Source organism: Nothoprocta perdicaria, unplaced genomic scaffold (assembly GCF_003342845.1).
Source record: "Nothoprocta perdicaria isolate Ctin4 unplaced genomic scaffold, notPer1 scaffold_140, whole genome shotgun sequence".
Taxonomy (NCBI): Eukaryota; Metazoa; Chordata; class Aves; order Tinamiformes; family Tinamidae; genus Nothoprocta; species Nothoprocta perdicaria.
This window is the reverse complement of record NW_020454539.1, coordinates 584,408-597,707: the sequence shown is the minus strand read 5'-3', so window position 1 is coordinate 597,707 and position 13,300 is coordinate 584,408. Positions and strand designations below refer to the sequence as shown.

General features: G+C 42.8%; 1 protein-coding gene across 3 annotated transcripts in view; it reads right to left on the bottom strand.

Moving 5' to 3' along the window:
- Nucleotides 1-13,300, bottom strand: part of PPP2R3B (protein phosphatase 2 regulatory subunit B''beta) — a 52,523-nt gene that overhangs the window by 27,759 nt on the left and 11,464 nt on the right. The window contains exon 2 of one of the 3 annotated variants that reach the window (XM_026034249.1): nucleotides 8,121-8,428. The exons of the other annotated variants lie outside the window; for them this stretch is intronic. Coding sequence (XP_025890034.1) covers nucleotides 8,121-8,267 — 147 coding nt within the window. The 5' untranslated portion in view covers nucleotides 8,268-8,428. The remainder of the gene's footprint in view (nucleotides 1-8,120; nucleotides 8,429-13,300) is intronic. 3 annotated transcript variants of the gene reach the window in all.

The window sequence follows — 13,300 nt, the reverse complement described above, 5'->3', positions numbered from 1 at the left end:
ATCATCTCCGGCCTCCCCACCCTCACACAGCGGCAGTTCAAGCCGGACCAATAAAGTCTGACGACGGATTCTGCTTTAACTCCCTCCTGTGCAGGGACACTCGGCACTTCCTTCTGGATAGGCAAGCGCCACCACCACTAAGTTTTTAAAAAGACTGTATCTTGCAAACTGCAGATTAAGAGTGATACAAGAACACAGTTCTTTGTATAAAGGAATTMTATCATTCTGGATGAAGGATGCTGACTCATTGGGAAGAAAAAGCCACTTAATTATTAAGAAAATCTGTTGCAATATTCCAAATATTCTGGCAGGTTGAAGCCATGGTGGGTAAGTGTGCTACCAAAACTTCACTAGGACAAGACTAGAAAAAATACATCTATAATAGTATTCTTTATGCTACGGAAAAGTTTTCTTGACTTTGTGGCAGATGTTCAGATTTCAACGTATCCATTTTTTTTTAAGATAGCTTTGTTTTCCACCAAATTTCTTTCTTCCAACTAATTTAGGAAGATTTATTATTAAATGGGCTCACTGCATGCTCACTGTACCACCTAGCCTAGCATGCTTAACAAGATTTTCTTCAGTAAAAAAAGGATCCTTTGGTAATTTAAAGCTTTCAAAAGCAGCTTTTCCTGGCAGAGCCTTTCTCTAAAGCTTAGTACCAAAGGCTCTCAGCACAGCATAAGTCAAGCTAAACCACAGGACACCTGCACTCCCATAAATACTTTTTCCCAACCTTGGCATTAGCACTAGCGATAGTGCCGCAGGGTAGGGAATTGCCTCAGGTCAATGAACGGCTGGAAAAACAAAGATCAAAAATAAAACCACCTCCCTGCCCTTATCTGTTCTCCCTCCATCTCACACAGCTGATCTCATCGCACTCAGCAGTGACCTGGCTCTGGTGCTGACGAGGAAGCWGAGAACAACGTCGCAGCAGGACTTGAGACAAGCCTAAGTGAGCCTTAAAGCAAGCCAAGATCCGGACTCACCAGGTTGAGCTTCTGCAACCCAGAAACCTAATGTAGCTCGAGGAGACACCTACAGAGAACACAGGTTAGATACAGACACCGGGACCGTATGYGAGAGTCCCTCCTCCAACAAGGGCTGCTTCAGTTCCAGGTACTTCTTCTTGCCCTGCACTGCAGGTCGCTGCCTTTAGTTATGCTCTAGCAGCTGCTGGGATGTTCTGGAGACCTGATCAGACACATTCCCCTTCCCTCTCCACCAGTAAGGCAGAAACATCTATTAGTTTTAACCCTGACACAGCTTTAGACTGGCTTAYGTTTGCTGATAGCCTTAATCCATATGGGCCAAGAGACCATACGCTGCTGTGCCCATTTGAGAGAATTAAGGTATCCTGGAGTTGTTGGGCCAGACAAATGGCAGCAAAGAGCAGCTCCACRAGCAAACCAAAGAGGCTCTGTGAGGTTGAGCAAATGTCCAGAGTCCTTCTGTGATTTACAATAAATAAATAAACCAAACAAAACTCAGAGGACTTGAAAAATAACTTGCAGAAATACTCAGAGAAAGGGGATGCAATCAGAACTAGAGCTCCACGGCCTAAAAATATACRAGTTCCTTATTTGCTATAAACATAAAACAGCTGTAAGGATGGATGACCTTTCACATGATGACTGGTTTAACTGTGCCAGCCACAACGTGTCCATCAGGTCACAGTTCAGAAGCTCACAGTACAGAGCCCGCGATTCTAAGCAGATTTTCCTCTTATTTTCACTTAAGACAGCAGAGCAGCGAGGAGTTCAGCTAATGGCTCTCAACTACATAACAGCCAGGGATGTAAGTGGCCCACAGGCTGCAGCGAAACTGCTAGGGCCCCAGCCAGCATTAGCTCTCCTAAAAGCCTTGGAGGTCTCACTGTAGCTTAAAGCATGATTTTAAAATAATGTTGTTAGCGTCCCAGCTATCAGCAACCCATTTAATTGAACCAAGCCCCATTTAAATGACCTAAGTAAGCTCCAAGCCACTGAAGGAAAGTCTATATGCAAGCCTAAGTATCTCCAGATACTTGCATGCCAGAGAATGCAAGATCTGGGCCATTTATACRAGCTGTTCAGATGGTTGGACTAATGGATGGACAGATTAAGTCTGACACATAAGGAGAAAGTTGTAGCACAGCATCTTGTTCATTGAAAGCAAAAATGCATCCAAAGCATGTGCAAATGGTTCTCTCTGGCAAGCCAAGTCACAATGCACTCATACAAAAGGAATGTACAGTAAGTAAACAAGCACWGGAGAATCTTTCAAATGCTCAAAAGCTGCTTTTCACCAAATCAGTACAGATTAACCACTCCATCAGATGAACCTGAGCATCTGKTTTTTTTGCTGCTCCTCACCATTATGAAATTAATTTGCCAATCTCATCACTTTCATCAATACAAGTGCTGCACTAACCGTGAGGTTTCTGACTTGAATCCTACCGGCTTCAGAAATTCCAGGATTCCTATAACCTGCAACTTGATATAGCTGATCTAGGCAAGGAGAGTGGGAACTGAATTCTATAGCAAATGCATTCCTCCTGTAAAACATTTTCAAATAGGGCTGACTTTTTTGTATGGATTTATTTCTGCAAAGTTAAGCAGAATTTCAGCATCAAAAGCATCCCAACTATGTGATTAGGAAGACTGCCATCATCATTTATAAGGAAAAGGAAGTGGCAACTACCTGCCCCCAAACCATGAACATGAGAGAGAAGGTTGCATCTTACAGGCATGTCCAACCGTACCTTACTTTGTGGACAGAACTTTCCCTAGAGCTTTTAGAGATGAGATTCTCCAACAGTGACCAGCAAGAAGCCTCTTGCCTCTTCTGCCTGCTTGGCTAATTCATAAAAAATAACGGTACGGGTAATGTTGGAAAGGATGTGGAGCTCTTCAGAAAAAGCCACCTGGTAGACAAAAGGCAGTCTGGTGTCGCAAAAGGCAACTCCCACAGCACTTACCTGTAGCTAGGTGGAAATAGTGCAAAAACGTGACTGTGGCTGTCACATGTGACTGTGAAAATGTGACTATGAATAGGTTGTGACTTAATTCATATCATTGTTTGATAATGTCAAATCAAATACCCAAGCAGCCAATACGCCAGGGTTTCCTAAAGTTGCAGTCTCCTCAGCACATACTCTGATGGCAGGAGATCCTGGCAGAGAACAGGGAKATGGATTTAATCTATTCTTCCAGCCGTTCTCAGGAAACCAGCTGCTCAGATCATCTTGGCACTTAATGATTTTAATTTTATACAGCCACTGGACCACACTGGGACTCACTACTTGCAAAGGAGCCATGAGTTTCTAAATGGATCATTTAAATAGGGAAAAAACAGTAGTTAGTTACATCACTTGATCTTAACATCTGTCTACAGAAAATGATTCTTTGTCAGGAGAGGTCATCACTTAAACATCAGCCATAACAAATGGGGCTAGGACACCCACTTTATTCTTAAACTTTGAAATTTCCTCTCATGATGTTKATAGCAAAGCAAGTTTCGGCCACCAGAGTCAATTGAGAATGGGAAAAACCCACAACTCCTGACCTGAGGAACATGCGCAAGCTCAGCCCTGCTGCAGGGCCGCAGACCCGACAGTTGCAGTAAGTGCTCTGGCAGCTTCCCCAGGAAATCCTGCTCGGGATGCAGGAGCACCACAATCATATCCCACTATTTACCTGAACAAGTCAAAGGATATTTATGTGCCCAACTGATTCAGGCTTTCCAGCATACAAAATAGTACAATTGAAATACACAGACCACCTACTATTAGCGTTATCAGTGACTACAGAGCTAGAAGTATGGTGAAGAACACAAAAGGTCTGTGAAGCTTTTAGTCCAGAAAACAAAGATAGAAAAAATGAAAACCAAAACATTTTAAGACTCTTGAAAGTCTAAATTCTTGGATCAAGAACTTAATGGCTGAGAGGTCTGACCTAGACACTTCCATGAGCAAGTCAAGGCAGCTGTAGGATATTGCACCACGTTAGCAGTGCAGCAAAACCAGGGGGCTCTTGTGAGCTTTTCTCAGCAGGTATGGGCAGCTCCGCAAGCGGCTGCCGCAGCACGGACACTGCACTTYAAGATCTGTAGTCTCCACAGCACAAGTGTTAGAAAATATCTCTAATCCGAACTAGTCTCGGCCAGTAGTTCACATGTTTTACATTCTGAAATGTTGACACTGCTCCAGAAGATCATTTATACCAGTTAAAAAAACAAAACAAAACAACAACAACAAAAAACCCTAACATGAAGTGCCCTACATCTTTTTCCAGCAAATACTTATAAAAGTATTTATGTACTTGATTAAAAAAAAACATTTAAAAAGGGATATCAGGTTCTCCCTCTATGGTGTTACAGGGTCTCCACAGGATTTGATAAGAGCCCCCACTGGGTAAGCTCACCATTAATCACCTATTGCTTTGCAGATGGATGTTGCTGGCTTCACGCATGTAGGCACRGAAGCAAACTCTTCAAAACTAATTTTACCCCAGAAATGAGAATGTTATTGACCTTTGAAGAATCAAAGGTCAACTGCAAAATACAGACTACAGCACAACTGCACACCAGCCCAGCACGCCTTAATATCTACTAGTACTTTTATTCATTGCTGCCTTGAATGTGCCATAAAAAAAGCATTTTTAATAACAGAAGAGTGGAAAAGTGACCAAGAGGCACTAAAGCGGGGCAGCTTACTTGACTCAGATGGAAAGCTAATCTTTTGAGCCACTGTGCAGAAGTTGATAAAATAGTTCACATACAGCTGACATAAATAGCTTGTGTAAGCAGCATTTAGTATCAGGAACAGGTGGTTGTGGAACTGGTAGTTCTCCATTTCCACACTGAGGTGTGACGCATACAACTATAGGGCTCACCAAGYAGCAGATCTGGTACTGTTAAGATATTATAAATAATTCAAAGTTTTGGCTCTTTTGTTTTTTAAAAAATCATCTCATTAAAGCTACTCAACACAAACTGATTTGGCTTTAAAAAAAAAGTCTAGTAGTTTCAACTTGAAACCGAGTTGTTTTACAAAGCAATGTCAGYTTTTAAGTAGCAAAAACACCTCTCTTCCTCATTTGGTAAATACCAGCCTGCATGGATATGATGTCACAGTGCAGCACAGACATTTATTCTGTTAAGTTTTGTTTCCAACTTCATAGATATTTTCTTTACGCAGTCTGGGTAATAGTGTTCCTTACACTCCTGCAGGTCACAGGCAGAGATGCCACCAGCTGCTGGGCAAAGCACTCAGCTCGGGGCAGGCAAGCAGCCCTTCAGTTCCCATCATTCACTTGCCCACATAGCTGAGACATGGTGATTCTCACTGCAAGGTTTTAGGAAAATTCATGAGCCTGATAGATGCTGTGGGTGATGGAAGAGCAGCTCTTCCAGTATTATATTGCCAGTTCATTATATGCTAGAATGTTACGTGGTGTAAAAAAGATCTCCTTACATTAGCTAAGGAAGGGTATAAGAGGTATATAAAGTTCTGCTCAGAAGTACCTTTTGAATTTTCTTCAACATCCCAAAACAAAGAAGATATTTTCACGAGCAAGCACTATTTTATCTTTGACTGATACTTCCAGAAAGTCCCATTTTCCTCAGCTTTACCAATCAGCAACTGCTGAGAAACAATCTGTCCCACTGCTTTACAGAGTGACCCACCTTGCCAACAGTGCTAGTTCAGTGCTATTAAAATATTTTCATAAAACTCGATTTCCCAGACCCAGTGAGGATCTTTTCAGCAACACAGGGGGTTACTCAGGTGGCCTAGCTCTACAAAAACCACCMCTGACTTAGAAGCCCCAGACTATGTGCAAGACGTGGTCACTGCAGTTGGCTACAGAGGAGATATTCAGCCACATGCTACACTGTCATACTCCCCTGGCACTCAATTTTTATTTTAAGAGTTTGTCTTGCAGCACTAAACCTCCCAAGGAAGAAAAATGGCATTTATTCAACAAGATGCAGCCACTGTGCTCATATAAAAATGCCTAAATTTAATTTAGGACCAGGTAGACTGGCTTCCAACATTGCTTGATTTTAGCATTCTCATTCTACATCGGATTTGTCAACTGTTCCGCCTAAAGTCAGTATTCCTGGGGAACTGGTACTCTCTTGTCACCGAACTTAAGCCACTCAGATGAGGGGAAAAAAAAAATCAAGGTATTCTACAGAAGTCCTAAGCAGGCTTTAATTTCAGCATGAGATTTCCTTAACAAAGATGACTAGTGCTCTATGAAATGTGTCTAAACACATGATGCACTATTTGAAATAAACTATCACCAGTTAAAGAATAACAAACTTCCTTCGAGACCAAGGGTTACCAACACTCATATTTTGCTTTTAAGCTTAATTTCAAAAAGGTTGTCTTAAAGTTGTACAGACGAATCGAAGCACCATTTGGAAGGAAAGCTGCAGTATTTTATCTCAAATTGAGCAAAGATAGATACCATTTTTTCCCTCCACTGCTTTTACGTCTGTTCTGCCCGCAGAATTTTATCTATGATACTGTTGATTAACACATGTTAATCAACAACTGTCACTTGCCCCAAAAGCGCAAGCCTGGTTCAAAGTGAGAAAACATTTGTTCATTTGCTCCCCTGCAAACTTGCGCCTGGCTACGTGGTAGGACAGGAACCCCTACGTGTCCCACAAGCTCTCCCCTAGGAGCAGCTATCCCACATGCGCAGGACCGTCCTGTCCCGCAGCCCGGCACGAAGCGCCTCGCGCTGCAGAAGGACAAGGGCCCCACGTTTCCCTCTGGGGAAAGGCAGCTGCAGGGACAGGGCGCAGCAAACAGCGGCGGCTTCGCTTGCAAAGACTTCGCCTCCGGCTCCGCGGTGCCTGAGTAGAGGGCAGCCCGGCTGCTCTGGGGGCTCCAGGGAGCGCTCCCGTTTCCTCGGCTGCCCCCAGTAACAAGCTCTCTGCTCTGCCTCCGGTGTGAAACACGGAATATCAGATTTATCAAACCCTTCCATTCACAAGGATAGGCCAACTGGAACTGACAAGCGAGTTGGTGATACTGCCTTCAGCAGGGCTACCCACACTCCGCATACTAATCCTAACCTGATCCTAATCTGAAATACTCATGTAGTAGGGAGAAAGGTAACACAGTTTTAGTGCCCCAGGGCTCTCTGGCCACTGCTGAAGGTCACCTGAAAGGGACACTGGCACACTGAAATCAAAATTAAGTGGCAGGCTATATTTAGAATGATTTTAAAACCCACAAATCGTAAGRCAAAGTAATTTGTATTCAACTGCCAAACTCTCCTTAATTAAAAAAGGGTAAAGATGTCATACACCTTTATGCTATGTTTACTATATTCATGTGCCAGAGGTGCAGACCCCTTTGATACATGGTAAGGGTGAGATATGGAYAAAATGAATGCATTCACATACCGCCAAAACAGGAAAAGTTAGGAGTAGCAAGGAAAAGTTAATTCCCTGATCACACCTATAAAACAGTTGTAAGCTTCCCCTTAAATAAACAAACAAACAATCAACATCCCTTGGAGCACTGACTCTATCAGTAGTTTTCCTACTAATTTTAAATGCTTCTATTTTCAATTACAAGGTCGCTTTAAAATGGTGGCTTTAACTCACTATTGCARAACAGCTGAGTGACAGATCTGGGACCAGTGTAGCAACAACTTATCTAAACACAAAGGCACTCAAAATCAGCAGCTGAGGATGAAAGCATTTTTTAATATATCCCATTTGGGCTAATACAGCTGCAGCCTATGCAGCTTGCATTTTTTTCAACGTCCCATTTCAATAAAATATAAATTAAGCTCCTTGAAGAAATACAAGCAGATTATGAACTTGCAAATTAAAGTAAATAGCCTTGAACAGCCTGACTGCATTAAATGCACCAACTTTCACACGCCCCACAGCAAACCTCATACTTTTATCTTTGCCACACGGCTCAAAGCGCTTTGCTTGTTTTCATAGCGGTTTGCAGAGCCACCTGCTCAGTTTCCCAAGACAGAGAGGAACAGGCTATTGAAATGCTGCTTAACTGCAAAAAAACTTCCATATTTTTTCCTGAAGTTTGGGTTCCTGTGAAGCTATAKCTGACAAAACAACAACTTAATCATAGAAACTGAAAGACAAACCTGGACCTGCTGGAAAGCTTTCAGTCTCTTCTTGAATCTAGACGGTAAAACAAAGTCACATCCTCGAGCCAGCAGTGCCAACTCCTTCCTTAGGTCAGGATCCTGCCGCAAGGAAATCTCCTTTATCCTCATGCTTTCGGATTTCATATAACGTCTCTGTGTGCCAGTGCAGGCACTTGAGTCCCGGTAAATAGCAGAGCTGTTGTGTTATCACAGTGCCACTTAAAGCAGCAGCTGCGCCCGGGTTCTGCGATACTCTCAGCCAGTCAGCTCGGCTTCGCCCGCTCCATGCRTTAAAGGGAACTTGGCTGGAAGCACAAAAACACAAGGGAAAATCACTTTGGGGGCCTGCCCTTTTGTACGCGCATTCCAGCGGCCAAATGGGAGAGTAAGACCAGAAACAAACCTGTTTGGAGGAGCATCTATAAAAGCAGCTCCCAAGTTTATAAAAAGCAAGCCTCGGAGGAATGCGGAGGGGCCAGCCGTGGTCATTGGGCAGCTTCCTCCTCCCCCTTTCCCTCCAGCTTTTCCTTCTGTCACAAAACACTCACTGTCTAGCTTCAGTGAAGGCCCTCGCCAAAGGATAAGGCTTATTATACAGTAATTAAATTCCTTTTAAGCTCTTCAGCCCTTTAGCAGGAACCCTATTATACTAGGGAAATGAAGGCAACAGCAGAACAAACTAGCCAAACTTCCAGGGCACGGTTCTTGTTGCTTCATGAAACAGAAGTGAGGGGTTTAATTTTTTTTTTTTTTAACATTAATCTGGATGTAAGTTATYGTACTGCAAGATTTTGGTTCAAGTGCTAAGGCAGAAAGTGCTAGCAGCAAAAAGAGGCGTTACCACAATGGAATACATTTTTAATCATGTTTTGCAGAAAAGCTGTCAGGATATATTTTTCTTGCGTAAATAGGGTTTTCATAAACACAAACATACAAAATTAGATTGCATATCTATCGCATTTCAGTAACACTATCCATTCTGCTCTATTTTCAGTTTATTGAACCTCAAATAYACTTTGTGGGGGAGTGAGGCTAAGTGCTAGTCCACAGCAAACTTGTTCTCAGAAACAGAAGCCTGATTAGCTTTTGCTACAGTTCAAGTGCCATTCTGCYCTTCCTCTTTTACCATCTTAGTGACACAAAATGGCAAACAGTGAGCTTTTCACATTTTTAGTAGGCATATTTTTGCCACAGCTGCCTTTTATCAGTGCTACTATTTGACAAAGTTATTTCCAATGAAGCCCTTCAAGTTGCACAAGGACGGCAGCATTTCATGGTCAGTTCAAGCTGCAAAGCCTGTCAGCACCCACAGCCTCCCTAAGAGGATGATACAGGGCCTCCTGCTCAGGATCTGTACCTTGTCACCCACGAATGCACTTGCTCATGTACGTAAGTGAAGAGAGATGTGGTTAGTCCTACTCTTTTTTGATCCCTCTTCCTTTATAAAAGGCCACTGTCTTGATTGCATAAAGCTGTACACAACCCAAGAGACACTAACACAACTCCTTCACCCYGAGCTCAACTAACATTACTGTGCCGCATTATTTTGCCCCAGTGTTGTGCTCATCTGTAATCTTCTGCCCTAGTCATCTATTCAGAGYCTTTCTATCATACAGCTATATATTAAAATACCATAATCCCTTGTGAGATTTGCAAAACTGGAGAAAGGCAGCAACATGATTTTAAGTGGCTGCTTYTTAGTTTAAATCCCCAGCTCTTAGGAAATCAATGAAGCTAGAAAGCTTGTTTTCWATTTGTTACCCACTTTTCCTCCCTTACTTCTCTGCTGCAACTAGCTTTGAAGATCCCCATCTCTTTGGGAAGCAGAATATGGAACTGACTAGAGARGGGTCAGACCTGCCGTGGTAGGCATGACCCGAGTGACAAAGTGCACTGAGCAAAACTGGCTCTCGCTGCCTTTTGGGAGGAGGGAAAGCAACAAGCTGTGACAACCTGGCCAGCCAGGTGGGAGCCGGTGAGAGGYAGGGACGTGGCACACGCCAGGAGCACGCCCGGAACTTGAGACGCGAGGGCGCGATGTTAGCGCCGGAGAAGCAGCTTGCGCCCGGCCGGGAAGGTCAGGGAGGTTGTGTTGCACACGGGCACGGCAGCTTGGRTTTCACGTTGGGCAAGGTCGGCCCTACTTCACACAGCAAGGTATGTGAGCAAAGTTACCTTCTCACCTAAGCTGCTCACTGTGCTCAGCCCTTATCACAACATGATGTGCTGTGGGTCACTGATGAGTGCACGGCCTTGTTTGRGGGAGCTGCAGTATGGCACTAAGTGACCAACTGCCACGTGGAAGGCGAAGCTGCAGGACAGAAGCTGCRGTTACCTGAACCTCATAAAGGAGCCTCAGTTACAGAAACAAAAAGTGCTTTGAACTGACTAGGCGATCTCTAGATTAGATGATCTCTAGAGGTCCCTTCCAACCTCAGCCATTCTGTGACTTTTAAATAGATGTTATTGTGTATAGGTATAATAGATATTTGTGCATTGTTTTTTTTTTAAGAGGAGCTCAGAGTCTGTCATGACTTATGAGTCCATTATAGAATGTTCAGAATAGTGAATATATTTCATCAGCATAGTATTGTTTACTTACATCAGAGTTACCGTGCTCTCTGGCCAATGCACGTTACTGGTAGGGTTGGTGTCACCGCGAACACTCCCTCTGCTGTCACCAGTCTGCTTTCAGACACAGCGGTCGGAAAGCTCCCCTGCATGCAGGCACATAGAAGTGCACAGGTTGCATAGCTGAAGCATCCGGTCACACTCCATTGGGAAAGGTAAGCACTGTGAAAGCCCTTAAACACCTCCCTTTTACAATCTGGATAGAGATGYCTTTTGTCGTGCTTAAGGAGGTAGCCTTCTGTAAAGCACAAGATCAGTTTTCACTTTACTTACGAATTACCACAGGGGAAGGGGAAGATACATCTCTACCCAGCCTGAACCAGTATAATATTCCACTAGTCTTAAATGAGCAATCTCGCCAGGGAACACTAAGGCGAAATACTTTCCTGGGGGAAGGGCTGGCTGCCAGCCATAGAGCTATGCAAGTAGCCTGGCAGCTTATTATTAGCTAGGTAAACAGAGGGGAAGATGCTGCTTCCAGCTTCCTTCCAAAGCTGCAGACAAGCACACCATGAATGGATCCCAGCCCAGGACTGTGGTAAAGAGTTCTCCACTTTTCTCAACAAAACCCCACACCTGCAGGGATCTGAAGGTTCACCAGGGCAGTATTTGTGTGCCTGCAACACTACAGTATGCAAGCTGGACAGAGCTGAGAATCATTAATATTTTGGTTCATGTGGAAGAATCAGAAAACTGCAATATAACTAAAGACCATTAAATATTTGACTAAAAGAAGCAACTTCTTGCCAGAAGCATATGCTGATAAGGGATCTAAAGTTTCAGGAGCTTATGGAAAACTGACCTTGAGTCTTAAGGAAATAGCCAGAAGACAGAAAATTTCCAAGAAAATAGGAAATTAAATACACAGCGAGAAGCACTCATATGCTTACTGCATACAAAGCCTTTAGTTGCTGTGGCCCAGTGTGCAGCCTAATCACATGTGAATATGACAGAAGCCTGTTAAGCATTTGGCAATGGCTGTTTAAAGGAAGCTGCCTGAAAAGATTACATGCAAGCGCATACAACCTACTGGAATCCCTTGGCCTGCAGTGTTGCAGAAGTGAGAGTTAATTGTGGTTAATTGTGGAAAGGGAGCTTTCCTATYCCCACAGCAATGAATATGAAGGGCTTAGGCTAGTTGTGATGGACATGAAGGGCTATGCTAKTTGTGTGGCTTTCTGCCTTTCAGAAAGTAACCAATTCGTGAAGAGCAGAGTAACATGTTCCTCAATATGTGCACACCATAAAAAAGGTGAAAGCAGCACAACTGATTTATTACTACAGGTTTTTTTCAGATATCTAAAATAGGAAAGAAGGCACTACTGGTACTGGCAGGTAGTTCAACACCRCAATGAAAAGGAATTCAAGAGGCTAACAATGTTAAGTACTGCTCCAGTAAAAGCAGTATGAAGCAGGAAAGAAAGACAAAATTACATGAAAATATACTGGAGACAAGCAAAAGAAGCAATTCTACATTAGATCAGGAAACCAAACAAAGAGAATAGGAAAAACTGAAATGCTGTTTGCTTTTTTTTGTCCCGGCCTTGAGCAAAGATTGTCACCAGACTATGACCATTCCTTAATATTACCAACAGTTATTTCTAGACTAGACAGTCTACACCTGGTCTTTGCTATAATGAAAGATGCTGGAAGTAGTTATTGAGTAACCCCTTCTGATAACCACAAACATCCCTGCACAAGCTATTTCCTGTCACTTGATTAGCACAGAGCTCCTTCCACTGGACTCAAATCTGATCAAAAGCTTTAAAAAAAAAGCAGGGGTTATTACTTATGACCTCATTTATGGAGTTCCTTGATCTCCTGATGAGAGGGAACTATTGTAGAAGTGAAAATAAGCCATGAGCTTTAGCAGGATCAAAACCAACCAATATAATCCTATTTGCAGGGTAACTGACCCAATGGACAAAGCAAACAACACATGGAAGAAAGMTAGGTCTAGAGTAAGGGTTCTCAATATAGCCTGCCAGGAAAGCATAACATACAAACTAGAAGAAGCCTGTCAAGTGGTCATAGATTAAGTGTACTAAAAGATGAGACATGACAGAAGGTTCTCAAGTATAGCCTGTATTCATTCCTATTCTATTTTTAATATTGATGTAAAAGACTTAATACATTTKTCATGCAGTGCATGGTGAAGAACTGGGCTAACTCTTCCAGAAGAGAAAAAAAATCATTTTTCAGAATAACCTTTAAGTGTGCTCCTAAGCAGCTTCAGTGCTCTGAATGTCAGTTTAGAATTCTGAAGTTGAAAATAGCAAAAACAGAACTTAGTTCTATAATGATAAAAACAAGCATCTCCTGTGTTTGTAACGTTGGACCTTTAATATACTGTTATATCTTTAGTGTTCTCACATACTATTTGAATGGTATTTATATTACTCTTGAAAACGATCTTCKGTATGTTGTATGAGAGTGCCTTAAACTCACTTAAGATTCTACACTCAGCTTTGACACGCTGCTGCGACATACAACTAATACGGCCGCTGTACTCTCTGCTCTAGAGAAAGTAAAACACAAAAAATCCC